At 41.5% G+C, this 27150-nt stretch overlaps 1 protein-coding gene across 5 annotated transcripts in view; it reads right to left on the bottom strand.

The window, feature by feature from the left end:
* Positions 1-27150, bottom strand: part of TRIM62 (tripartite motif containing 62) — a 91778-nt gene that overhangs the window by 53861 nt on the left and 10767 nt on the right. For all 5 annotated transcript variants that reach the window (XM_074217866.1, XM_074217861.1, XM_074217862.1 and 2 more), the window contains exon 2: positions 11228-11323. In XM_074217866.1, coding sequence (XP_074073967.1) covers positions 11228-11323 — 96 coding nt within the window. The remainder of the gene's footprint in view (positions 1-11227; positions 11324-27150) is intronic.

Here is a 27150-nt window from a genome sequence, read left to right as displayed (position 1 = left end):
TGACTCTTCTTGACCCCGTTTGGGGTTTTCTAGGCATGGACACTGGAGCCATTTCCTTCTCCAGCTCATTTTACAGATGAGGAAACTGAGGCAATCAGGGTTAAATGACCTGTCAGGGTGACACAGTAAGTGTGTGAAGTTAAATTTGAACTCAAGTCTTCTGATTCCAGGCCCAGAGCCCCATGGTGCCACCTAGTGGCCCAACCTCTATATTAGGTTGCTTCTAAATGAATGGCCGAACTTGAACACATCTCTAGAAAACCAAATGAGAACATTGGCTCTTATTAATAATACCTAAGAAAGAAAAGGGAGAAGATGGTTCTCCCTTTCCTAGTTCTCATTCCCATTGATGAGATGAACATTTGGGGAATTGTTTTACTCTTTGTACTTGCATCTCCAGAGTCTAGCACCAAGCTTGGCACATCTCAGATGTTTAATAATTACTTGTTAACTAATTGTAAAAGAATAAGCTGGACAACATTAGAAATTCTTAACTTTTTGGATTCCTCAGATGAAGCCCAATGGCAGAATAATGTTTTTCAATGCATAAAATAAAATGGAGAATATTCCAAGGAAACCAATTATGATGACATACAATTATCAATTTAAAACAAATCTAAAGGACCCCAAATGATCTCCAAGGACCCCCTAGTTGTAACATTCTAGCTTCTAAAGTCTCTTCCAGCTCAAACATTTTCTGTTCCCTTATCTATAAAATGAAGTTGTCAAATAGGGATTGAAGGATCTCTAAGCACCCCTTCTAGCACTAAATCCCATGATTCCTAACTGAAGGTTTCTTTCAGCACTAACCTTTCATATTGGAAGGTCATTCTACCTAACATTCTACATTCCCAGGTCCCTTCTAGCTCAGAAATTCTGTGTCCTCAGGCATGGGATCCAATTTGGTCCAAGAGCTCCCAATGCTTTCACTAGAACAATCTCTAACCCATGTTATGGAAAAAATATGGACAAGGACTAATGATGGCTTTAGGTGGGTCACCACAAACTTTCTCAGTGAGAAGCTATGTCTGCAGCATGGTTAATGGATGAAAGACTGGCTTTGAAGGAAAGAGGACTTGGGTTGGACTCTCCCATCTGCTCCATAATGATTATCCTGAGCAAGTCACTTTAACCACTCAGTGTCCACCAAGGTGACTGACTAAGACTAAGTTACAGATGAGTGGCTAGTCTATGCCAATAGGAAGGATTTCTATCCTAGAAAGTCAGTTTTTTAGTACCAGATATCTCAGTTCTCCAACTTACTTCAAATTGTTCCTCTTCACAGCTAAAAACAGCAATGTTTTCTCATCGCCCACCCTATTGGAACTCGCTGTAATTGTTTAAATGACATATGACCCTCTAATTCCTGAGTTTTTGAGACATTGCTCTTTTCTGTTTTTTTTTACCTGAGGCATCTAGTTGGTACAGTAGAGAGAGTGATGGAGTTGGAAGCAAGAAGAACTAAGAACTGTGTGATCCTGGGTGAGTCCCTTAACTTCTCAGTTTACTCCTCTGCCAAATAGTGATGATGTATACAGAATGCTTTTCAAACCTTATAGCCCTATGTAAATACTAGTTATGATGATGATGATGATGATGATTATGATTATTCCTCATCTGACCACTCCTCAGCCTCCTTTGCAGAATCATTGTTTACACCTGCCGCCTAAGGGTGAGGGTCACTCAGTTCAGAGATCACATCCTTCTGGATTTTGGATTCCCCTAGCTGCTAGCATTAGATCTCCTGAAAATTCATTTTGTATCTCTGTAATATCTTATTTATTTATATTTCTTTTTCTTTGTATTAGTTGTTTCTCTTCAATAGAATGTAAGCTCCATGAGGGCAAGGATTGTTTCATTTTTAATTGTGTCTTTGTATCTCCAGTGCTTAGCATGCTATTTTATATATAACAGCTGGCTAAAAAAATGCTAGGTGAGTGAATTCCCTACCTCAAAGGAAACAATCTAGAACCAAAAAAAATCCTACCTACCTTACCTTCTGCTTTGAGGACCCCTTTTTGTTTCTGGCCAGAAATGCATACCCTCTTTGCTCCCTTTGTCTTCCACAACTCTTAGTGGGACACTGTAGTAACCTATCCTATAGACTTAGGGCCAACAGAGACATATTCAACTTTAGTCTTCTGGTCTAGTCTGGGTCAAATGCACAAGAAGCTTATCAAGAATTTCAGTATCTTTTATTCAGTTTCCCATGTTTAAACTCTGGGTTTAATCTTTGGTTCTTTCTTCTCTCTTCTCATATCCCATCAGTTTCCAAACCCTAGGCCCTCCACCATCTCTCTCTAATCCAACCTGAAAAGAGGGGTATCCTGTGCAGTCATGGAAGTAGGAGTTGGAATGTCCTGAATGGGAAATGGAAAGTGAAGAAATCTGACTGGAATAGGAAATGACATGAAGTAAGTCTGGGGAGGTAGGTGGGAGCTAGATTATGGAGGGCTTCAAATGTCAGGCTGAGTGTAGTTTATCTTGGTAGTAAAAACCCAATGCCAATGCCACCTGTTCCAGTGAGTCTTCCCTGATCCCCTGTGGTTGATAACAGGAGGCAGTACAGTATGAGAAGAGTGTTGATCTTGGAATCAAAACCAGGGTTGGGATCCAGGCTTGGCCACTTGCTATCAGTGGGCCTTAAGTCATTTAATCTCACTATGACTCAGTTTCCTTCAATGGAAGATTAAGGAAGAAGAAAACTGACACTCTATAACAAGTAAACCAACTCTGCAAACCTTGAAATCTCATGTAAATGGAAATTATCATTAATCATATTATTCACTATAAGGAGATTAAGGAGAAAGGGTCATTTGATCCAGGAATTAGGATGACCTTGGCAAAAGCATTTCCTATAAAGTGGTAGGGACAGGAGTTAGATTACAAGATCTTGAGAGGAAGGAAGTGGGGTGAGAGGAAGTAGAGGATATTTGTTCATTTCTAGAAATTTGGTGCCAAGTTAAAAAAAGAATGAATGATAGTGTAAGGGGGTAGCAGTGTTAAAGGAAAATTATTTAGGATAGGGCAAGCCTGAATACCATTTGTAGGCTAGAGAGAAAGGGAAAGGACAAAGATGGAGGGGAACAGGGGAGATGACTGATGCAACAAGAAGTTGGAAAGGGATAGACTGAAGCTATGCAAAGGTGATTGGGAGTCAGGAAGACCTATGGTCAATCCTGCCTCAGACACTTGATAGAAACACAATCCTGGGAAAGTCATTTAACTTCAATCAATCTGAGTTTTCTCATCTATAAACTGGGGATAACAGCACCTACTTCATATGATTGGTGTGAGCTCAAATGAATTAATATATAAATGCTTTGCAAACCTAAGTACATCATATAAATACTTTCATGTTTGACTCTTTGTGATCCAGTCTAAGGTTTACATGGAAAAGATATAGCAATAGTTTGCTACTTCCTCTTCCAGCTCATTTTATAGATGGGAAAATGAGGGAAATGAGGGTAAGTGATTTGCCCAGAGTCCACAGTAAGTAAGTTTCTGAGGCTGGATCTGAACTCAGATCTTTCTGACTTCAGGCTCTATGCACTTATGTGCTGAGTTACCTAGTTGTGCTTCATAAATGCTAGCTCCTATTATAAACATTATCACTGTCTCTTTTGAAGGTTACAAGTGGAGAGCTTTGAAGAATCTTTAGGCCAGCCCCTCCATTCCCCAGGGTCTCAGATCTGTCCCAAGGGGAACAATCTTTTTTAGATATTGAGTTCTTCTTGAAGAACTCTAAATACGTTCTAAGGCAGCTAGGTGGGGCAGTGCATAGAACACTGGCCTTGAAGTCAAGGGGATGGGAGTTTGAATCCAACCTCAGACACTTGCCACTTATTAGCTGTGTGACTTTCGGCAAGTCACTTAACCCTTATTGTCTTGCATCCAGAGCCATCTCCAGTTATTCTGATTTATATCTGGCCACTGGACCTAGATGGCTCTGGAGGAGAAAGTAAGAGTGGTGACTTAACACAGCATCCCCTAATTCAAATCCAATTCATGGGCTTGTCATTACCCCTGATTGTCATGGTCTTCTTCAAGAATGAAGGACAAATATCATTATCAAATACTTTCCGATCTCGGAAGTTGTGCTCTAGCTGTCTGAACTCCCCATACCCTGAACCAATCCCCTCCCCGAGCAAGTTAACTTCTGCACTGTAGTTCCATGCTCCCACCCTCATCCTAATGTCTGGATTGTCTGATTTGAAAATCTATTTCTTCTTTTACATTTCTCACCTTCTGCCAGGTTCTTTCATGATACTGGATTGGCCATTTCCAGAATTTGGAAAAGGAGTCAGTGCAGAAATCCAAGTAGAGAGTAACAGATAACCCACCCAGAAGTGCATACCAAGAAATCAATCCAGTGTGAATTAAAGCATCTTCTAAGCTTACTCACTTGCTAAACCTTCCTGGGGTTGAGTCTTTGCTTCATGCTGTAAGTGATCATTTTCTTCTTTCTTTCTTTCTTTCTTTCTTTCTTTCTTTCTTTCTTTCTTTCTTTCTTTCCTTCCTTCCTTCCTTCCTTTCTCTTCCTTCCTTCCTTCCTTCCTTCCTTCCTTCCTTCCTTCCTTCCTTCCTTCCATGGTTTTTTGCAAGGCAATGGGGTTAAGTGACTTGCCCAAGGTCACACAGCTAGGTAATTATTAAATGTCTGAGGTTGGATTTGAACTCAGGTCCTCTTTACTCCAGGGCCAGTGTACTATCCACTATGCCACCTAGATGTCATTGGTCATTTTCTTAGGTACCATGCACACACTGTTCTGGCCTCCCATCAAGACTGGTGCCTTCTGTATAGGGGGTGGGTCCACTCAATCCAACAGTTCCCTGTCTGCCTATCTGGGTTTTATAGATAACCTTATAATCCATTCCAAATTTTCAATCAATCAGGAGTCATCACCTCCAAGTCTGGTTGAGGTGGGGTCTCCACTTACAGATGCATGAGAGATGGTACAATAATGGATTGAGAATTAAAAAGACTTGGGTTTGAATCCTGATTTTGCCCCTTATAGCCATTAGGCAAGTCAATAGATCTCTCTAGGTCTCAGTTTCCTCATCTGTAAAATGAGAAAGAGGGTGGACTAAATGATGTCTAAGATTCCTTCTAATTATAAATCTATGATCCTAAATAGGAGGAAGTGACAAGAGGAATTTGACAAAGGGTTCTGAGGGGTTTAATTTAGATTTAGAAAATAAGGCATGCTCAAAGCTAGAGACCTTCCCTTCATTTGTAAAGAGAAAGGTCATACCATTTTCTGAGATTGGGGAGAGGATGAAAGGCTGTGAAGACATTGGATTTGAATCCTGGGGGGGGGTATATAAATAGTTTATACTTACCTAATACATTTTTTACTTACATTGCCTCATTTAATCTTCAAAGGCACCTTGAGATGGGGGAAGTAAGTACTATAGTATTACCATTCTCATTTTACAGATGAGGAAACTAAGCTACCAAGTGACTTGTCCCTTGGGGTCCTTTAGATAGTAAGTGGCAGAGTAAGGATTCAAACTCAGCTTTCCTACCTTTGAATTCAGGGCTCATCCTACTGTACTGAGGTTACTCCAGATGGCCTTAACCTCCTTAGAAAAGCAAGAGACAAACTCATATGGTGAGAGTTGGAGTAGGTAGGGGCAAAGGCAGAGTGGGAGTGGAGGGAGGGGAGGTGTTCAAGACTCAAGGGGAAAGATCTGGAACATCTACTATGGGGAATATGGCAGGAAGTCCAGAAGAAATGAATGAAAACTGCTATTAACTGTCTCATTAAATGTTTCACAAGTGCCAAGCTTGTCTCTCCAAGGAGACAATGAGCTCATTGATCATGGAGCCCAGGTCTGCTACTACTCTTCTCTCTCCAGCCCCCAGCATAGAGTAGGTCAAAAAAGTACCAACTTATGCTCTGTTCCCAGCCCATGATGCCTTCCCTGGAGTCTCTAAGTCCTTCATAGTTCTATTGTTGACCTGGGCTGCACCCTTCCCACATCCCCTCTCTTCTGATCCAATGAGCTTTCTGACTCAAAGGAGCCTGTATTATCTTGAAAAGCAATATGTTAGGCCCTGAGGCAAGGAGACTTGGCCAGCCTGGACCCCGATCTTTCTTGTGAAGTCCTCTTCAGCAGAATAAAATGAAAACCTATTTATCAAACACCGCATTGCATAACTGCGGAAGTACAGGGGGTACAAATTGAAAAGTGAACCTCCGGATTCTGCTTCCAAAGAGTTAACATTCTAACTGAGGGAGTCAACACAGAGCAGCCTTTTTCTATAGGGCAGGCCCTGGTCCCTCCGGTGAATTGTTAGGAAGGAGGGATCCTAGTGAGATCTGGCTGGGCAGGGTTCAGGTTAGAGTTGTTGAAGCTTGTCACAGCAGTACAGTGGCCTTTACCCTCTGATGCCCCCTAATGGTCTCTGAGTAAGCAGGGCTCTGGTCTGAGGCCAACTAGGGGACAAAGTAGAATGAATGGGTTAAGAAGTGGAGGCAGACAGCAAATGTGACCATTTCTAGAAGTATGGCAGAAAAAGTGAAAAGAGATGCTGAAAGACTCTTGTGCTAAATATATGTTGGTGAAATTCATTTTAACACAGTATAGAACATTGTGCTAAGCATTGGAGGAGACTCAAAGATAGGTAAGACAATATCATGGAGCTCAGTATATAACGCATATATCAAAACTGTAGAATGATACCATATATAGTAAATAAAATGTAGTGTGAAATCTGAGGATGTAGAGGGAGGTCATGGTTAGAACGAGGAGTTCAGTTTTGGACATGACACATTTTAGGTTCTGGAAGGCCATGCCAATGGAAAGGTCTAGCAATATGAGACCACAGTGCAAGGATTGAAGACAGAGATTTGGAAGCCATCCAAGTAGGGATGGTGACTGAAGCCACAAGAGGGGCTGAGATTAATAAGGAAGAAGATCTAGAGGAGGGAGAGAAGAGGATCAAAGATGAATTCAAAGCCATAGAAGATACCCATGGTTGGGGAAGAAGTTGAAGACTTTGGTGGTAACACGAGAGTTATCTCCAAGTAGCCAAAGGGTTGTCCCAGGGAAGAGGGATTAGGCCCTATTCTGAGTGGCCCTCTAAACCGGAACACGCAGCTCTGAATTGTCCAAAGTGGAATGGAGTGAGCAGTGCATTCTCTTCTCTGGTTTGTTGTTGTTGTGGCTGTTCAGTAATTTTTATGTTTTGTCCAATCCTTCATGTCTCCATCTGGGGTTTTCTTGACAGAGATATTGGAGTGGTTTGTCATTTCCTTCTCCAGGTTTTACAGAAGAGGAAACTGAGGCAAATAGGATTAAGTGACTGTCATAAGGCTAGCAAGTAACTGAAGATTTGAATTCAAGAAGATGAATCTTCCTGAGTCCAGGTCTGGGACTCTAGCCACCAACCCAAATCCCAAAACAAAAGTAGTACCCTCAAGGAGCTTACCTTTTGATGGTACCCTAGTGCTCTGGTGCCCTCTACTTTGTGGTGTGGGGATGCACAGGGGGTGTGTGTGTGAATGTTTTAATTTTACTTCTACTCTAAGTTGTTTCTGGGTCAATACCAATAGTGTGTTTTAAAGTTTGAAGAGAGTCTACAAACATTGCATCCATAACTCATGACAACCCCATGAGATGGATCTTGTCTTAATTATTTTGGTTTTACAGATGAGGAAACTGAGATTCAGAGAAAGCTCATATAAATCACCAAGCCTTTCTAAAGAGCTTACTATGTACCAGACACTGGGAATTCAAACAGCCAGCTAGCATCTATTAATCATCTTCCTGAATTAAGCCTTGGTACATGAAAAACAAAGCTATACAGCCAGAGTGTAGGAAGAAGAATTTGAATTCAAGTCTTTCTGACTTTTGATTCAGCACTTTATTTACCAGGGCATGAAGCTGCTAAGTTATCCAATCCTAATGCAATCATACTACAACCCTTGAGTAGCACTACTAAACAAAGGATGACCAGGTAATACTCTCAGGGTTGAATGTCACCAAAGAGACAAGGAGGAAGTTCATGGGATTCCACATGTGAAACTGGAAGGGACCCTGGAGGGCATCTGAATCAAATTCTTCACTTTACAGATGAACAAATTGAGACCCAGGGAAGTTAAATGACTAGTGAGTAGCAGTCGGATCTGAACCATGGTCCTATGACTTCACATTCAGCCCTTTTTCCATTCTACCAAGGTCCCTTTTCCAATTGCCCCCAAATTTCACGTGTCTAAAACAGAATTCTTCCCTTCTTCTGAAAAACTGCCATTCCTGCTGAACATTCTACTATAGGCACTACCATCCTTCCAAACACTGTACCCCCCCCACCAGGTTTCATACTTCCATGTTCATTCCTCCTCTTTCTTCTCCAGGTTTTATCCAATCCGTTGCCATGTTGGTGTAATACTGGCAGAAATGGCTCTAGCTCTGGAGCTGAAAATCTCCAATTTTGCTATTCCTTATGTGTGACCTTAGATAAATCACACTTCCTCTGAACCTTTGACCCCTCCTCTATCAAAGGAGGGGGTTGGACTAGATGGACTCTGAAGTCCTTGTTTCTAAATCTCCTAAGTTCCAACCATTTTGTTTCCATAGTTTCTCTCACGGAGGCCATCTTCTTTCTACTTGTCCTGCCCAAGGGGAGTCAGAAGAACCCAGGGAGTGGAGGTCAATGCTCTTCCTCCTTCCTGAGGCTAAAGCAAAGAAAGTGGCATAGTGGAGAGGCCCCACTGCAATCCAGAAAGAGCTCTCCTTCTCTCCTGCCTGTTCCCTGAAAGTCTGCCTCCACCTCTCTACTCAGAGCCCCCTGGCCAGCTCCCCCTTGAAAGGGGCTGGACAGGCGAGAGTCAATTCCCAGGTGGTAGGACCCCCGAGGCCCAGCGGCTTCTCCTCCTCCCAGCCCTTGGCTGGGAGTTCCTCAGGGAAGAGACTGCCTCCCACTGGCAAAGCTGGGGGGGTTGGGGGGAACCTACTGTACGCCGAACAAAGGCTCAATTAAGGCCTATTCCAGGCCTGACACAGCTGCCTGTAAAGAACTGACAGGCTGAATCGAAGCTCTTTTCAAAGTCCTCTCTCAAAAGAGCATTGGGGCGTGAGTGCTAAGCAGCCCCGCTAAGCTCTGCCAGTGTGTGTTACTGAAGGGACTGGAGAAGAAACTCCCCGCTCCCTGAAGGCTGGTGAGTCAGGAGAGACAGACAGTAATTAGCAGCTCCTGGCATCAGTGGCCCATCCAGCCTGCCTCTCCCTGGGTGGCGCCAGCCCAGCAGTCACAGCCCCAGCCAGGACACAGAAGTCACCCAGCGCTGCAGGGATAGGGAGATGTCCTGGATGTCGGCTCAGCCCCCTCTGTGTAGCAGGGTCTTCAAGGGGGACCACCCTGATCTCCTGAACACTCAATATCAGAAGACTTCCATCCCTCTTTAAGGCTTTTAAATTGCTTCCCATCATGCCATTCCATCTCAGTCTCACAAGGGGAAGAGAAGGGAATAGGTTCAGACCTGTGATTTCCTCAGTGAGGGGAAAGACCAGGTGTGGGAATGCCCTTCCCTCATGCAGGTTGCTGACTCATCAGCTACAGTCTCAGAGAATTAGTTGCCTGGGGACCCTGAGAGATTAACTTGCCTGAAAAATGTCACCAAGTGATGGCTTAGGAAGAATTTGAAATCACTTCTTCCCAACTCCAAAACTAGTCCTTTATTATTCAGTCATTATTCCCATTCTCAAAGAAGAAACTGAGGTTTAGACCAGAGTGATTTGGTCCCAATCACACAGGTTCTAAGAGTCAGAGCTGGGATTCAAAACCACGCCTCTCCTAACTCCAAATCCAGAATTTCCTTTCTTGTCTTTTTTATCATAAACTTAACAGTCAAGATCATTTCAGTATATGAAGAATAAAAAAGAGGCATGAAATTACTAAGCCCTCTTGTCCATGATCCTGGGACATCGCTTTTCTGACTCCTATTCAAAAGAAATGGTCTGTTCTGCCCAATTTTTGTGGATTTTTTTTTCTTGTCTTATCTCAAAGAACCTGGAACCTCCTTCAAGGGAGACAAGGTGTGATCTCTTATCTCCTCATAGCTCAGAGCAGAGGTCCACCAGAGCTATTCTAGAAAAAAACTGAAGAAAGTAACCCCTGATGGGATGAGGAGGAATTAATTTGGCAGACTGAAAGTTAACTTTTACTGACAATTATCACCCAAGTCCACTAGGCAAGGGAACCCTGATCAAGAGTCCTTCTGGTCTATTAGCACCTCCAGAATTTGGGCTATGTTGACAAAGCCTTTGAGAGATCAGGGTCAGCCTCCATACCATATGAGCCGCTGGAGGGGGACTTATTATAGTGATGAATTGTGTGTGTGTGTGTGTGTGTGTGTGTGTGTGTGTGTGTGTGTGTGCGCGCAACTGCCACAGGAATGCACAGTTGGCTACCAGGTGAAATATGACCTCCAAAGTGTCTGCAGGAAAAAAAAGAGGCATTTCTTATATAAACACCAAGGCTGAGGCAGGAAGTAAGGTTGGGGGAAATGGGAAGGGGTTCTGAGACCCCATGGGCCCACAAGAAGGCCTGGCAGATGGACAAAAAAGTGGGGGGAAGGGAGGGGGAGGTGGGGGAACAGGAAGCCGGGCAAGGATGAAAGGAACACATGGGGAGAGAGAATGGGAGGGCAAAGAAAAGGGAGAACAGGCCTTTTCATTTCCCAACCCTCCTAGGTGGTCTCAAGGGTCCAGGTCAGTTAGTAACAAAACCTCCTGGTTCCAAGAATCATCTTATGGGTTTGGGGCCTGCCATTCCTGCCATAGAACGCCTCTGATCCAGGAGCTCCTGCAAATGGGGGAAGGGGGAATGCTGACAAGGCAGGCCCACAGAAGAGACACTGAACTCTACTCAGCCCTCCACCCCGCCTTCTTTGATCCCGAGGGATAGGGGAGAGAAGCAGCTGGTGGACGTGTCTATTGTCTCTGTTTCAGACACACAGAGGTACAGATGGACCTGGCTTCAGCACATTGGAGGAGACACCTGCCCTCCCCATCCCCTACCCCCATTGCTTCTTAGCACAAATTCGGGCCTCAGGTGTACAGGGGGCTTCATGCTCCTCTGCCCCAGTGCCAGATGGAAAAGTTGGGCCTCAGGCAAAAGTGTCACCTCAGCCCCAAGGCCGCCTGCGTTTCATCAGGCTGCAGGGGTGAAGGCCACTGAGGTACCACCCCTCCCCATCACCCCAGACCCCAGACTCACCTTTGTTTCAGCCAGTTGGCGCTTGAGAAGCTGCAGGGCCTCCGTGTGTTCCCGCTCACTGTCCTGCAAGGCTTGAAGTTGCTCCTTTAATTCCCGCTAAAATAGATAAGAACATGGGGAGTCAGGCCTCAGGCAGACAGAACCAGCTTCAGGCTGGAGGGACTTCAGCTGAATACCCAGGAGCTGGGAAGAAAGTTCTTCCTAGTAAAAGCTCAGACACCACAAACTTCCAGAATGTTAACATAGCAAAGCTGGAAGGGACTTCATGGAAACTGTAACTGAACATTAGGAGATCCTGCAAAGTAACCCAGCCAAATGGGGCCCTAGCCATCAGGGCCTTGGTTAGAAGGCCTCTTTTGAGGAGAAAGCCACAGCCCATTCTATCATAGGTCAGCTTTCATGGTAAGGAAGATAAAATCTGCTTCTCTGTCCCTCCCACCTCCTGCTCCCTGCTCTGTCCTCCAAGCCGAATGTCTCCCCCAATTCTTCTTCAGAATAAACTGATCCAAATTTGGCATTGTCCCTGGTCCTTTTTTCATTCTGGTCTCCTGCTTCTGAAAACACTTAAATTTACTACCATCTTACTAAAAAATGGTCATTAGAATCAAACACAATAATACAGATGATAAGGTCTGATCAGGAAGGTGCACATTTCCCTACCTATAGTATTGGGGAGCCACAGGATGTTCCACACATCTCATTAAGTCAAGCCAACAAGCATTTAAGTTCCTACTGCATTCTGTAGTTAGGTAGATAGAAAACAATGGGGTTGCCCAGGAGTCCTTCTGGTCTATTAGCACCTCCAGAATTTGGCCTATGTTGACAAACATAGGAAGGCAGCTTCCTAAGTTCAAATCCAGCCTCAGACACTGGCTGTGTGACCCTGGGCGAGTCACTTAATCCTGATTGCCTAGGTTTTCTTATCTGAAAAATAAGTTGGAAAAGGAAATGGCAAAATACTCCAGTATCTTTGGCAAGGAAAAAAGTCAAACTGAAGCAAAGGAACAACAATAAATGTTATGTTCCTGATTTTTTTTTTGTTCTTCATTCTCAAAGAAGACCCTGTCATGAGGAGAGATGATACCATGACAAGCACATGAATTGGATTTGAGTGAGGGGGTGCTGTACTAAGTCACCAGCCTCACTTTCTCCGCCAGAACCATCTGGATCCAGTGGACAGATACAAATCAGGATAACTAGAGATGGTCCCGGATGAGGCAATCAGGGTTAAATGACTTGCTCAGGGTGCCACAGCTAGGAAATATTTGAGGCTGGATTTGAACTCCCATCCTCTTAGAGAATTAGAAACAATATACAGAAATATGCAAGCAAGATGTCACAGTACAAAGTTTTGGAGTCAGAGAATTTGATTTAAATTTCACCTCTGGTGATCTTGAACAAATTACTGAATCTCTCTTGGCTTGTTTCCTCATCTGTAAAATGAAGGGGCTGCATTGGACAGCTTCTGAGTTTCTTTCCTTGGAGACCATGACACTCTCCAATTCAATGCAATGAGTATTACAGAATGGAACCAAGGAGGGCTAAGTAGATGATCTGGTCTGGGCTATTCCATTCATTCATTCATTCATTCACTCATTCATTCACTTTACTATACATGCACCGTCCTGTCCAAGGTGCAGATGAAGATGCAAAAATGCTTTACAAAGCTAATAGTCTACTGCTGGATGTGGTACATGCAAATATGCAGTACTGTGCCTTCCTCAGAGTACTGGCTGTACCTTCAGTCATTTTCCTCAGGTCACTGGTTGAAACAAGGGAGATGGAATACTGCTTGCTCCCCACTGCCACTTCAGGTTCCCCCCCCTTTTTTCCATCACTCAGTAATTTTTCTTCTACCCAATCAAAATCTTGGTAACTGTTGTCTACAAATGCCTAGAACACCCCTTTTCTTTGCTCAGTGAGTTTGGTACCAATATTCAGAATCTGTCTCTTTTGCCCAACCGCCCCCCTCATCCTAGGGGCCTTCAACATGCATACTGACTCTCCTTCAAACACCTTAATCACTTAAGCCCTACTCACTTCCCAGCACCTATTCTTCCATTCTACCTCAACCACTCACAAAGATCCTCATGATCTTGCCATCCCTCACACATGTACCATCCCTATGTTCAAAAATTCTGAAATCTCACTAGCTGACCACAATCTAGGCTTTCTACCTCTCCCTCGGCCTTCCCTTACTAAAGTCTCTTCTTTGTCCACCCCAAGACCTCGATCCCTCAGTTCTCTCCCAGGTCACCTCCCTTTTAGTAGCCACTCTCATCCCATTTTCCCTTTCTTGATTCTCTGATGAACCAAGCCAGTTCTACACTGTCTACTCTGGCATCCTTAGCCTTCTTAACCTATTGCTGATTGTGCCTGGCCAAATCTCAGCCTCTGATCACTCCCACAATTCATTACCTTAGCTCTTATACATATGCTGAATGAAGGTGGTAGTCATGTCCATTATAGATTTATGTTACAGTACCTTGACTTGGCCCTCACTGCTGCCAGGCAATCTTCCTACACCTGCCTTATCAATTCAATATCCTCAGTCTCCATAGTAGCTTTTCTAAATCTTTTCATGCCTCCTCACATCTTCCACAGCTCCCTCTTGCCCACCCCTTCAGCTGAGAACCTTGTCTCTTATTTACAGAAAAAATTAGGACATTTGCTATGGACTTCCCTTCTCCCCTCTTCCTCATCCTATGTCACTAAGATATTTTTTGTCACCATAATCTCTTTTACCTGTTTCACAAAAAGAGGTGATGCTATTCCACATCAAGACAAACTCCTCTACCTGCTCAAGTGATTCCATTTCATCCTATCTTCTCCAAATCTAGTCTCTCCCTTTTAACTGGTTCCTTCACAACAGGCTACAAATATGCCCATGTCTTCCCCACTCAAAAGACTTCACTCAATCCTTCTATCCTTACTAACTGTCCTATATCTTCTAATCTTAGTGGCTAAACTCCTGGAAGAGGCTATCTATAGTAGGTGCCTCCACTTCCTCCTCTCACTCTCTTTTTAATTCCTTACAGCTCCCAACCTCATCATTCCACTGAAACTGCTCTCTCCAAAGTTCCAACGATCATTTAGATACCAAATCCAATGGTCTTTCTCAATATTAATTCTTGTTGATTCTCTGTATCTTGGACATTATTTATTAATTCTTCTCTTTAATAATCTCTTCTGAAGAGGTTTTTTAGGACCCCATTTTCTCCTGTTTCTTCTCTGACCTACTTCCAACCTCCTCAATCTCTTTTGCTTGATCCTCATCCAGATGTCCCACAGAGCTATGTCCTGAACTTGCTTCTCCTCTCCCTCCATACTATTTTACTTGGTGATCTCATCAATTCCCATGGATTTAATTATTATTTCCATGCCAGTGATTCTCAAGTTTACCTATCTTTCCCTAACTTCTCCACTATCCTTCAATCTTCTGCCTCCAGCTGCCTTTCAGAATAAATGGATGTTCAGTACATTTTAAACTCAACATGTTCAAAACTGAACTTACTATCTTTCTCTCTTCCTTGTTCCTAATTTTCCTCTTATTGTTGAAAGCACCACCATCCTCCCATCTCCCCAGGCTTGCAACCTACCTCTCAATCATCTTTGACTCCTCATTATCTCTCAACTCTCTTCCCTCCAATATCCAATCTGTTGCCAAGGCCAGTCAATTTTATCTTCATGAAATCTCTCAAATAGGCTCCCTTCTCTCCTCTAACATTGCCACCACCTTATTGTAAGATCCTCATCATTTAAGGCACCTAGGTGGCACAGTAGATAAAGCACTGACCCTAGAGTCAGGAGGACTTGAGTTCAAATCTGATTTAAGACATTTAATACTTGCTTAGCTGTGTGACCTTGGGCAAGTCACTTAACCCCATTGCCTTGCAAAAAAAAAAAAGATCCTCATCACCTACACTACTGCAATAATCTTCTAGTGGGTACATCTGCCTTATCTCTCTTTACTCCAGTCCATCCTCCATTCAGCCACTAAAGTGATTTTCCTAAAGCATAGGTCCAGTCATGGTTACACACTCACACACACACACACACACACACAGAATCTACTTTGTAAACTCCATGATCAAATAAAAAATTCTCTGTTTTCCTACTGCCTCCCCTACCTTTTTAGTCTTCTTACATTTTCCTCCTGACAGGTAATTTTTGATCCAGTAACACCAACAACACTTCATCTCTTAACTCAGGGCATTTTCTCTGGTTGTCCCTGCCTGAAATACTCTTCTGCCTCCTCATTTCTGCCTCCTGGCTTCCTAGGCTTCCTCCAACTAAAATTTTATCTTCTAACTGGAAGCTTTTTCCAACCCTTTTTAATTCTAGTGTCTTTTTTCTCTTAATTATTACCTTTTTATCTTATAAATAGATTAGTTACATATATTTATTTGCTTGTTGTCTCTCCCATTAGCTTCTGAGCTCTGTGAGGGCAGAAACTTTTATTTGACTTTTTATATCCCCAACACTTAACACAGGGCCTGGTACATTCTAATACTTATAGACTGACCAGCTGACAAAAGAAGCAAGGTTAGGCATAGAGTAAGAATGATTAGCATTTTTAGATATGGCACCAAAAGGTTTGTAAAGCATATATTTCAAATATTTCACATATTTCAAATTACTTAATACTCACAAAAGCCCTAGGAAGTAGGTGTTATTAACCCATTTTGCAGATGAGGAAACTGAGGCAAACAACGATTCAGTGATTTACCAAGGGTCACACAGCCACTAAATGACTGAATAAGGATTCAGACTGAGGTCTTCCTGATTCTAAGTCTAGAGCTTTCTCCATTGTGCTAGAACAAATGTTCCAAACCTACATTTCATGAACTCAGTTATTTAAAAAAATTGATCAATATATTTCAGTACAATTGGTTCCTTTTGTTTTCCTATGTATTTTATTTAATGTATTTAAAAACTTAATGATGAGATGGGTTTTAGCAGACTGATAAAGGTAGGGAAAGAGGAGACGAGAATTTATTAATCTAGTTCCAGTCCCTATACTAAACTAAAATATAATCTCAAGGGGTCCAGGATAAATAAAAATAGATAACCCTTGAGCTAAAGAAGGTAAAATGAGATAAAGTTCTTTGGAAGGTCAGAGGAAAGAAATATCATTTTTAACTGTGAGTAATTGGGGGGGGCATGTGGTGAGGTTTTCTGAAGAGATGATATCAGAGCTGGGCCTTGGACTCTGGATAAGATTTCAAAAGCAGAGCTAGATGAGGCCTCCAAGTTATCTGAAATAGCATAGAGGCTGGATGCTGGATGCCCAACCTTGAACCTTGGTGGGACTAGGAAGGGAAGGGTCAGAGTAATAGAGGCTGAGAAGATCTGTTGGCAACTCAGTGTGGTTAGGCAAGTAAACAAATTGAGGTTTTTAGGTAAAAGCAATAGCAGGCTAATGGTAGTGATATAATCATCATCATAAGAATAGACTTAAAAAGAGCATTTATTTTACCCACCTGTACAAGATACTGCAGAATATTACTTGTAAAAATTATAGAAAGATGGCCCTGGAGTCAGGAGGGCCTGGATTCAAATTTTGCTTCAGACATTTGATACTAGCTGTGTGACCCTGGGCAAATCATTTAAGCTTAATTGCCTTCCCCACCAAAAAAAAAAAATGATATATACATATATATGTATATAGATAAATATATTTATTTATGTGCACGTCAATATAGCTTCTTATATATACAGTGTAACTCAGCCATCCTTTTTAAAATCTATTCTGCTTTGTTGAAGAAGGCATATATGTGTATATACACATATAGATACACATATAGTTACACAGAGTCTTTGTCAAAAGACTTTTGAGAAACTGCATATAATCATGTGAAGAAATCCAAGAATTGATGGGGAGAAGCATAATCAAAAGCATTTTAGAAAATATCAACGGCAAAGCATGATGGCACAGCCTTATCATCCCAGTGCCAGGGTGGCTGAGACTCTGGATTGTTTGAGCTTGGGAATCAAGGTTGGGAATCCAGCATACAGCCTCTATGCCATTTCAGATAGCTGGGAGGCCTCATCTAACTCTGCTTTTGAAATCTTATCTGAGCTGCAGTAGGACTAAAGCTAAGCCCCTGCAAGAGAGAGAACCATCAGAAGTTCAAGAACTGACCAGGTATGAACTGAGTGAGTCAAAACTTTTCTGCCAATCAGAGTAGAAAGTAAGCAGCCCCTGTATATCCCTGGTATTTGGGAAAAACAGGGAGACCTTGCCTTCAAAAAGAAAAAAATATCAATGGAGGGGATAGTGAAATGATAATAAAATGAAAGTATAATTCCAGCTGCTTTATTGAAGGGAGGAAGTAGATGAGAATTTCAGGAAATAGTCCATAGACCCATCAAGGACACATGTTATAGCAATGATGGGGATCTCAACTCTTCATACATCTACTGGACCCAAAAATTAAGCAAAGGATAAATTCTTAACTTGCTTTGATCATTTACATTTTTTAAAAAGAGAAGGATGATGAGTTTAACATATTATAGTCAGATATACACCCTGGATTTAGGGAGGATGGATAACACAGAGATCAGAGAGAAGATAATGGTCTAAAATTCTATAGGGGACATCAGTTCAAGATGTTCTTATGAATGAAACTCATAAACCTCATGTACATTCTTCCAAAGAAGAAGAGAAAAGGGGAAATATCAAAAGAGACTTAAAGGAATGCTTAGAGGACTTACCTAAAGGCATGGATAGAAGAAAAGGACAAAATTTTAAAATGCAGGTAGAGGAGGAGAATATAAGAGAGACATACATTCCTTTATGGAGTGTCAGGACAGCTAAAACTCTGACTAAGTTAAGAATTGTGATAAATAAATAAAACAAAAACTTTTTTTAAAAGCTGCTTAGGAAGTGTAGGGGGGTAGGGGGAAAATGAAGTTCAAAAATAGACACAGACTGGCACACAGGGTAGAAAAGACGATGATGAAGATCATGGAAAGAAAGCAGAACTATTAACTACTCAAGTCTTATTTTCTTTCTTTTTTTGTTTTTATATCACCTTCATTTCCAAATATATTCTTCTCTCCTCCCCTGTCAGAGAGCCATTCCGTGTAACAGAGAATTAAAAAGAGAAAAATAAAAGACCGGTTCAGCAAACTAACATATCAACCGAGTCTGATAATATATGCAATTCAACGTTGGGCTTACTTTTGCATTCTTTACAAGAGAAATTATCTTTAGACTGGAAGAAACAGAACAGAAATGATTTCAACTTCCAGTAGAGTAAGGTGCTAGGAAGAGAGCACGTAGGTGCCAGCAATATGTTCAAGTTATCAAGTAAAGTTGAACTGCATTTCTCAGTACAAAAAAAGGATAGATGTGATTGTCATTGTCAGTCAGTCAACAAACATTTATTAGGTACTTAACAAGAGCATGTACCTTACTAAGCTTCAGAGACCCAAAGACAAACACATTTCCTACCCTCAGGGATCTCCCATTTTAATGGGGAGGCAGACTCATAAATTCCTGGGCACATAGAAGCTTGCCAACTATCTCTCCCATGGAGATGGGAAAGATGCCCTGAGGTCTGAAAAAAAGATAAATGTTCCAATGTTCAAAACAAGAACAAGTCAAAATAGAGGCAGTGAGTTTGACTTTGATGCCTGGCAAAGACTAGGATATATAATTCAAGAACGAGTTTGTGAGCATTTAGGAGATATGGTAGTCATGAAGAGTCAACCTGACTTCCTCGAGAATAGATCATGTCAGACTAAACCCATTTTCTTTTTTGATAAGGTTAGTAGAGTGGTTGGCAGTGAGTAGGTCAGGAAAACGACACTGGCAGTTTTAACTAAGAATCTGACCAAGTGTCTCAAATTACCCTTAAGAAGATGGAGAAATGTGGATAGGACAGTGCTACAGTTTAGTAGATTCAGAAATGGTTGAAATACCAGACCTAAGGAAGTCAATAAGAGGTTGATTATTAGAGGGAGGATTCTGGTGGATTGCCCCGGAACCTTCCCTTGGCCCGGTCTATTCAACAAATTTATCAATCAACAACTTTATTAGCTGAAGAGTTGGATGGCACGCTTGTCAAATTTCCAGATGACGCAAGCTGAGAGAATTAAAAAATACATGGGATGACAGTGACAAAATCTCCTGATATTCAAAGATTAGAAAATAGGATGAACCTAAGCTGAAGTTTAATAGAAATAAATGTAAAGACTTACACTTGGGTTCAAAAAAGTACAGGATATATGAATCGTGAATCAACAATAGTTCAAATTAAAAAGACCTTGTAAATGACTACAAGTCAACAGTATAATGTGGCAGCAAAAATCAAACAAATAATAATACTCTAGCTTGAACTTAATCTAAATTAACAGAGATATAGTATCCAATATAAGGGAGGTGATAGCCCCATTATCTTCTGACCTGGTCAAATCACATCAGAAGTGTGCCTTCAGTTCAAGGCAAGATGTGTTAGTCATGAAGAGCCAACATGGCTTCTCAAGAATAGATTTTATCAAGGGGCAGCTAGGTGGTGTAGTGGATAAAGCACCGGCCCTGGAGCCAGGAGTACCTGGGTTCAAATCCAGTCTCAGACACTTAATAATTACCTAGCTGTGTGGCCTTGGGCAAGCCACTTAACCCCATTTGCCTTGCAAAAAAAAAAGAATAGATTTTTATCAGACTAATCTCATTTTCTTTTTTGATAAGATTAGTAGAATAATTGGCAGTGAGTAGGTCAGGCAAATGATACTGGCAGAGTTTCCTGGGATCTCAACTAAGAATCTGACCAAGTTCCTCAAGTAATCCCTAAGATATTTTAATTAAGAGTTGGACAAACTTTAACAGATGTACAGGAAGATAACCAGGAAATTTGAATCTAGAGACAGTACCATTCAAGGGTCAATTGAAGGACTTGGGGGTGGTACACATAGGGGAAGAAAAGACTTGGGGGAAGGATGTAGAACCTGATAGCTCTCCAAAATTTGGAAGGGTCATCATGAGGATCAATAAGTGGAAAGTCAGAGAGGCAGATTTGAAGTCAATATAAAGAAAAACCTCCTGCATGATAAAAGACACATTAGAGTAGAAAGTCTTGGAAGGGAGATAGATCCACGTTGCGAGAGGTAGAGATTTGTCAAATATGTTGAAACAAGATAAAGATTTGACAAATATACTGAAGAGAGGATTGCCATTCAGGTATGGGCTTATCAGTGCCCAATAATGCTGAATTTCTAAAACCATGGGATGCATCCTGATCACAGTTCAGTCTGTAGGTATAAAATGGACACAAAAAGCTTCTAGGATTGCTCAATTCATAGGATTTTCCCTAGGAATACACTCATAACACAGAGGAACACTAATCATGACATAGGGAAAAGCTAGGACAGCAAACCCTAGGAGCAATCATGGTCTACCAAAATGAGACTTACTGGACTCTCCAGCTCTCTTTCCTTTCAGCAAATGAAGCTTTACATTTGGATTATATGGAGAGTTTAGGGACCATCAACCCAGAAGTTCTATCTGGTTTGATTTGCTTTGTTTTCTTTTTAAGCTGGCAGCCTTAGAACTGAAGAAAAATGGTGCTCTCCTTAGTGTTTCTGGAAGTAGCTACTACTGCTCTAATAGCTCATTATTCTATCTTCTTAACTGTAGTAACACAAAAACACTTGGCATGTTCTCCTTTATATTGGCATTTTATCTGGGTAGATTTCACAATCATCAATCAACGCTCACTAAATAATAACTATGGACAGAAATTGTGTTAGGGCACTGAACAATATAAAAAAAACAGTGCCTGCCTTCAAGAAGTTTTCATTCTGCTTGGGGAAACAATACAAGTAGGTATACAAACAATATGAGGTACAATATGGGAAGGGAGGAGGAAGAAACTGAAATATGGAGGGGGAAATCAGGAAAAGTCTCATAAAGGAATTAGCATCTGAATTTAACTTTGACAGAAAAACTAGCTAGCCTAAGAGGCAGAGGGGAAGGGAGTGCAACACAAGCACAACAAATAGCCCATCCCAAGGCAAGGAGATGGGCAATGGGATGTTGGGAGGGAGAAAAGCAACAAGGACAATCTGGCTAGACTGGAGAGTTTCTATGGAAGGGAAAATGTCTCTAAGGTTGGGAATGTAGGTTAGAGTGGGCTTATAAAGGGTTTTATATGCCAACAGAAGAGTTTGCATTTGATAATAGAGGTAAATAGGGAGTTGTTGGAGTTTAATGAACAGGGGAGTAATGTGATCAGGAATAGCACTTTGACAGCTTTGTAAAGGATGAATTATAGAGGGAAAGTTGTAATGCAGAAAGACTAATTAAGAGGCTATTTGAGAGCAGCTAAGTAGTGGAGTGCATAGAGCACTAACCCTGGAGTCAGAAGGACCTGAGTTTCAAATTCAGCCTCAGATACTTACGGGCTGTATGACCCTGCACAAGTCACTTGATTGTCTCAAAAGAAAAAGAGGCTATTCCCCAGTTTGGCTGAGAAAAAGACAATGACTTGGGTGGGGGATGGTAGGTTCTAGATAAAAATTTTTAAGGGCAGGAAAACTTAAGTGTGTTTATAGATAACAGGGTGGAAATCAGTAGATAGAAGAGACTGAAGATTAGATAAAAAGGTGGCACAGTGGTCAGGCACAGGAAATGAAGTCAGGAAGGCCTGTGTTCAAATCCTGATTCAGAGTTCCTAGCTGTATGATACTGGGCGAATCATTTAACCTCTGTCTACCTCATTTCTTCTTCAACTGTAAGAGAGAGAAAAGAATAGTATTTATCTCCCAGTTATTTGACCAGGTCAAAAGATAAGGGGACTATCACCTCCCTTATATTGGATACTATATCTCTGTTAATGTAGATTAAGTTCAAGCTAGAGTGTTATTATTTGTTTGATTTTTGCTGCCACATTATACTGTTGACTCATTGTAGACATTTACAGTCTTCTTAATTTGAACTATTGTTAATTCACAATTCATATAACCTGTACTTTTTTGAACCCAAGTGTAAGTCTTTACATTTATTTCTATTAAACTTCAGCTTATGTTCATCCTATTTCTAATGAGTTAATATACGAAAAATACTTTGCAAACTTTAAAGTGATATATAAATTCTAGCTCTTTGGCTCTTTTTGTGGTGGCAAAGAATCGGAAATTGAGGGGATGCCCATTAATTAAAGAATGGCTAGACAAGTTGTGGTATGATTGTGACGGAATAATATTGCACTATAAGAAATAATCAGTAGGTTGACAGCAGAATAACTTGGAAAGACCTAGAACTGCTGTAGAGTGAAGAGAGTAGAGTCGGGAATGCAGTACACAGTAACAGCAACTGTGTACAATGAGCAATTATGAATGACTTAGCCACTTTCAGCAATGCAATGGTCCGAGACAATTCCCAAGGACTTGTGATGAAAAATGCTATCTGCTATCCACAGAAAGAACTGATAGAGTCTGAATGCAGATTGAAGCATACTATTTGCACTTTATTTTTCTTGGGTGGTTTTTTTTTGGTCTGTGTTTTCTTTCACAACATGACTAATATGGAAATATATTTTGCATGACCGCACATGCATAACCTATATAAAATTGCTTGCTTTCTCAATGAGGGGGGATGGGAGGGAAGCAAGGGATGGAGAGAATTTGGAATCCAAAATTAAATAAAAACAAATATTAAAAATTGTTTTACATGTAACTGAAAAAATAAAATATTTTTTTAAATGCTAGTTATTTTTATAACAACAGTAGGAACATACAGATGGAAAAGAAGGCAAAACAGAGCAAAAGGCACATATAGAGATGTTTTCTTTGGCAAAGGGAGAGATGGGAAGCTAGAAGGTTATGGTCGGTCTGATAAAGGAATTTCAGAATTCTTGATGATGAAGGTGAAATGCTTGTTGATAATGGTGACATCAAGGATGTGACCACCCCCACGTATGACTGAGGTAGAATGAAGGTGAAGGTCAAAGAAACTAAAGAGAATGAGGAACTAGGAGGCCAGGGTATTTAAGGGAACATCATTGTGAATCAGGAAGGAGTTGGGGGAGGGGGAGAGGAAGACAGTAAGCCAGACACAGATTTATTTTTTAATAATATTTTTCCTCAATTATATGTAAAAAGGCACTGGTATTCTTTAGAAAGGAGGGAGAACTAGACTGTAAACAGCAGAGATAAATCCAGTCTCAAAGCTGCAGCCTCTTTGTTGCAGCAAAATCCAGTGTATTACACATAGTAGGCATATTCGATATCTATTCTACTGAATTGTTGAATGGCCTTAGACATAGGGCCAGAAGCGGGCCTAAGAATACTTAGTAGGCAAGGAGGAAAAACAACTGGAGACCCTTAGAGGGCTCAGCTGTGGAGGGTGGAAGACACTAAAGGCTTAGGAGCATTTTGGATCCCTCAGCTCTCCATATACCAACTTCCCACAAGTCATTTAGCCTTGTGGACAAGCAGTCCCTAACTGGAATGCTTTTTTATCCTTGGAGCAATCCAAGAACAGAGTATGGCAAATTACAGTCTTCTTTTCAGAAGATAAGATGAGAGAATTTCTCTTAAGATTGCCAGGCACTCTAGGGCCAGATGACCTACTCAGAGATACTCAGAACTGAAGGGGGCTGCCAAGACCAGCCACACTGTGTAATGCAGAAATCCCCCATCCTCACCCCCACCCCCACTCTCAAATATCCTCTACGAGTAGCCACAAGACCTCCAGTGAAAACAAACCCATCTCCCCTCAAGGCAGCATCTTCCATTTTTGGACAGCTTTCACTGTTAGGAAATGCTTTCTTGAAGCATTTGAAGCATTGAAGAAAGCAAACCTGCCTCTTGATAACTTCCACCCACTAAGTCCTCACTCTGCTATCTGGGGCCAAGCAAAACAAGCCTAATCCTTCTTCCTCATGACAGCTTTTCAGATATTTGGAGATAGTTCTCACACTTCCCTTAAGCCTTCTTTTTCTCTAGGTTTCAGATACATACCTGTGTCTCAGACAAGATGGAATGAAGAGATATTCTTATTTACAGACACTTGAGAGAAAACAAACACTGCAGAAGAGTGGAGGCAGAAAATCACATTGGAGAGAAATCTAATTCAACAAAGCTTACAACTTGGACTCCATGGGGAGCCAGTCAGTTATACCTGAGTGAAGGGGTACTTAACAATCTGAAGAACCTATTATGTCTAATTAATTCAGACTAAAAACATGTATCAGTTAAGATACATTTTTGTGGTGACATCTATAGAATAAGAATAGAACAATGGAGTGAGTGTTTCCTTAGAGTCTGATAAAGAAAATAACCAAGACTTATCTCAGACTTTGAGTCCCTAATAGAAACAGGGCTGGACCATCTGTAGATATGGCTAGAGAACAAGGGGATTGAAAGGAGATAAGGAATGGAGGATGCAGGGATGGCAATTCTAATGCTCAGAGAAACATCAGACCCAATCTCTACAGAGGTACACAATTCATTTGTTAGAATCATTTGCATTATATCATAACTGCAGTATATTCTCTCTCCAACTGATCCTGTATATAGTTTGATTTGTATATATTTGTTTTCATTTTGTCTCCCCCATTAGATTGTAAGTTCCTTGAGGACTGTCTTTTGACTCTTTTTGTGTCTCCAATGCTTAGCATAGTGTCTGCCTCATAGTTAGCATTAATACATGTCTAAAGATTGAGTTATTTCCTACTTATCTTGTATATAGCTTACTTATATCTATATTTGTCTATCTAGTCATGCATCCAGCTATCCATCTATCCATCTGTTTGCATGTTATCTGCCCTATCTGATTGTAAGTTCCTTGAAGGCAAGGACTATCTCTCACTTCTTTTTGTATTCCTGGTATCTAGCACAGTGCCCAACACATAAAGCTTTATCAATTGATTGACTCCAAGTCAGAGGACATGAATTTAAATCCTAGCTCTGCCACTTGCTACCTAGATGACCTTGGACAAATGTCTTTACCTTCTTAAGCTTCAGTTTTATCAGCTATAAAATAAGGACACTGAACTCCAAGGTCTCTTCCAGCTCAAAAATCTAACACCCTATGACCAAAACCTCACTAAATTTCTACTATGTGTTAGGTATTGTGGATAGAAAGATAAAATGAAATAATCCTTGCCCATAAGGAGCTGATACTGCTGGCAGAAAATAACAAGTGCAAAAATAAGCAAATAGAAAGTCAAAAATAACTTTGGGGTTGGGTGAAGAGAGCACTCCCAGTGATGGAGAGACATGAGGAAAGGGCTCACATAATAGATGGTACTTGGACTGAGTCTTGAAATGATCTGGGGTGTCCAGGAAGTAGAAATGAGGGTACCACCAATACAGGGAGGGCAGACAAAAGGGCCCAGCTCTGCTTTTCTGGCTTAAATGTGATCCTTCTCAGGAAACCAGACTTGATTCCTAACCTCAATACTTCTCTTCTAATCAAGGCTCCTGACCTAAAGCATCATTGATGTGACGTGATGTGATGTGATGTGATGTGATGTGATGTGATGTGTGTGTGTGTGTGTGTGTGTGTGTGTGTGTGTGTGTGTCTGTGGGTGTGACCTCAAGATAGAAGCTGTCTACAGTAGGGAGTCAGAGCATTAAGCTTCTTGAAACAGTTTCCTCCCTCGAATCCTGTAACATCATCCTCTCCCGTCTGCCTGCTCGACCAGCCCTCTCTGGCCCAAGGACATCTGAAACCCCAGTACTTTGAAGATCTGTGATTTCATTGGCGCCAGGGCCCTCCCCACCATGGTCATTAGCTTACTGTGCCTCAGGAGAAGGATGCTATAGATGAGTTGCTTTTTGGGGTCTGGACAATGCTTTAGGGAGCACCAGAAAAAGACTCTCTCCATTACCTCATGTGGCACCTCAAAGTCTCAGACTTCTAGAGTTGCCCCAATCTAGAATACAGGCAGGTAATGTTTATGAAATAAATCTCTACTCATTGAAGTTTGTCCTTACATAGAGATCAAGATCAGCTCTCTATGAAGCTCCTCACTGTCTCCAGGATGTCCTGTAGTTGAAATAAAATCATTTCATGACCCACCTTCTGATGATGAAAATCTGAGATTTAAGAAAGGGAGGCAGAGTAGTGATAGAATGGGAGGCAAAGATCATGGATTCAGCTCATGTCTCTCTTCTGGTCACACAAGGTGCTGAGTAAGTCACTTCCTCTCTCTAGGTCTTTTCATTTGTAAAATGAGAGGATGGGACCACTAAATTTCCTTCCTGTTAGAGTCGGTGTCCAAAACTGAACAAATTTCTATTTCTTCCTCTTCTCTTAAACCAGCTCCTTTTCTCAGTTCCTGATCTTGCTGTCTATGATACTACCATCTGTCTGTCCCCAGGGCTTACAACCTCCAACTATTTCCTCCTGCTCCTGTGCTTGCCATCTCTAGGTAGTCACTGATTCTTCTTCCAAGTCTTTTGGCCCCATGTCAAAGAATGTGGTTTGGAAAGAATCTTAGAGAATAAAACCATCATTTTATAGAGGAGAGAGAGAGAGAGAGAGAGAGAGACAGAGAGAGAGAGAGAGAGACAGAGAGACAGAGAGAGACAGAGAGAGACAGAGACAGACAGAGAGACAGACAGAGACCAGGGTTCATTCCCTATAGTACAGCTCACTCATTAACCACTTACATTGGGAATGCCTGCTTCATCTCATCTCACTCCTACTTGGGTCCATCTTGCATACACAGCAGTTTGAAAACTCTTTCTCAGACACCCCTACTTGCCAACATGCTGTGATTTCCCATTACCTATCAGAGCCAATTTAATGCTTCAGCCAGATTTAAAGTCTTATATTAAGTAGGTTCCTTGTGTTTACCTAAACTCATCTCTTTTCGCTGGGTTCAACAATTAGTTCTTGCCCCTTAGATGTGTGGTAAGCCCCTGGACCTGAGGGTCAATTTCCTTAAATGTTTAAAGGGGACAGTAAT

The sequence above is a fragment of the Macrotis lagotis genome, chromosome 1, assembly GCF_037893015.1.
Source record: "Macrotis lagotis isolate mMagLag1 chromosome 1, bilby.v1.9.chrom.fasta, whole genome shotgun sequence".
Lineage (NCBI taxonomy): Eukaryota > Metazoa > Chordata > Mammalia > Peramelemorphia > Peramelidae > Macrotis > Macrotis lagotis.
Note: the sequence above shows the minus strand (reverse complement) of the source record. Positions and strands in the feature narration are given on the sequence as shown.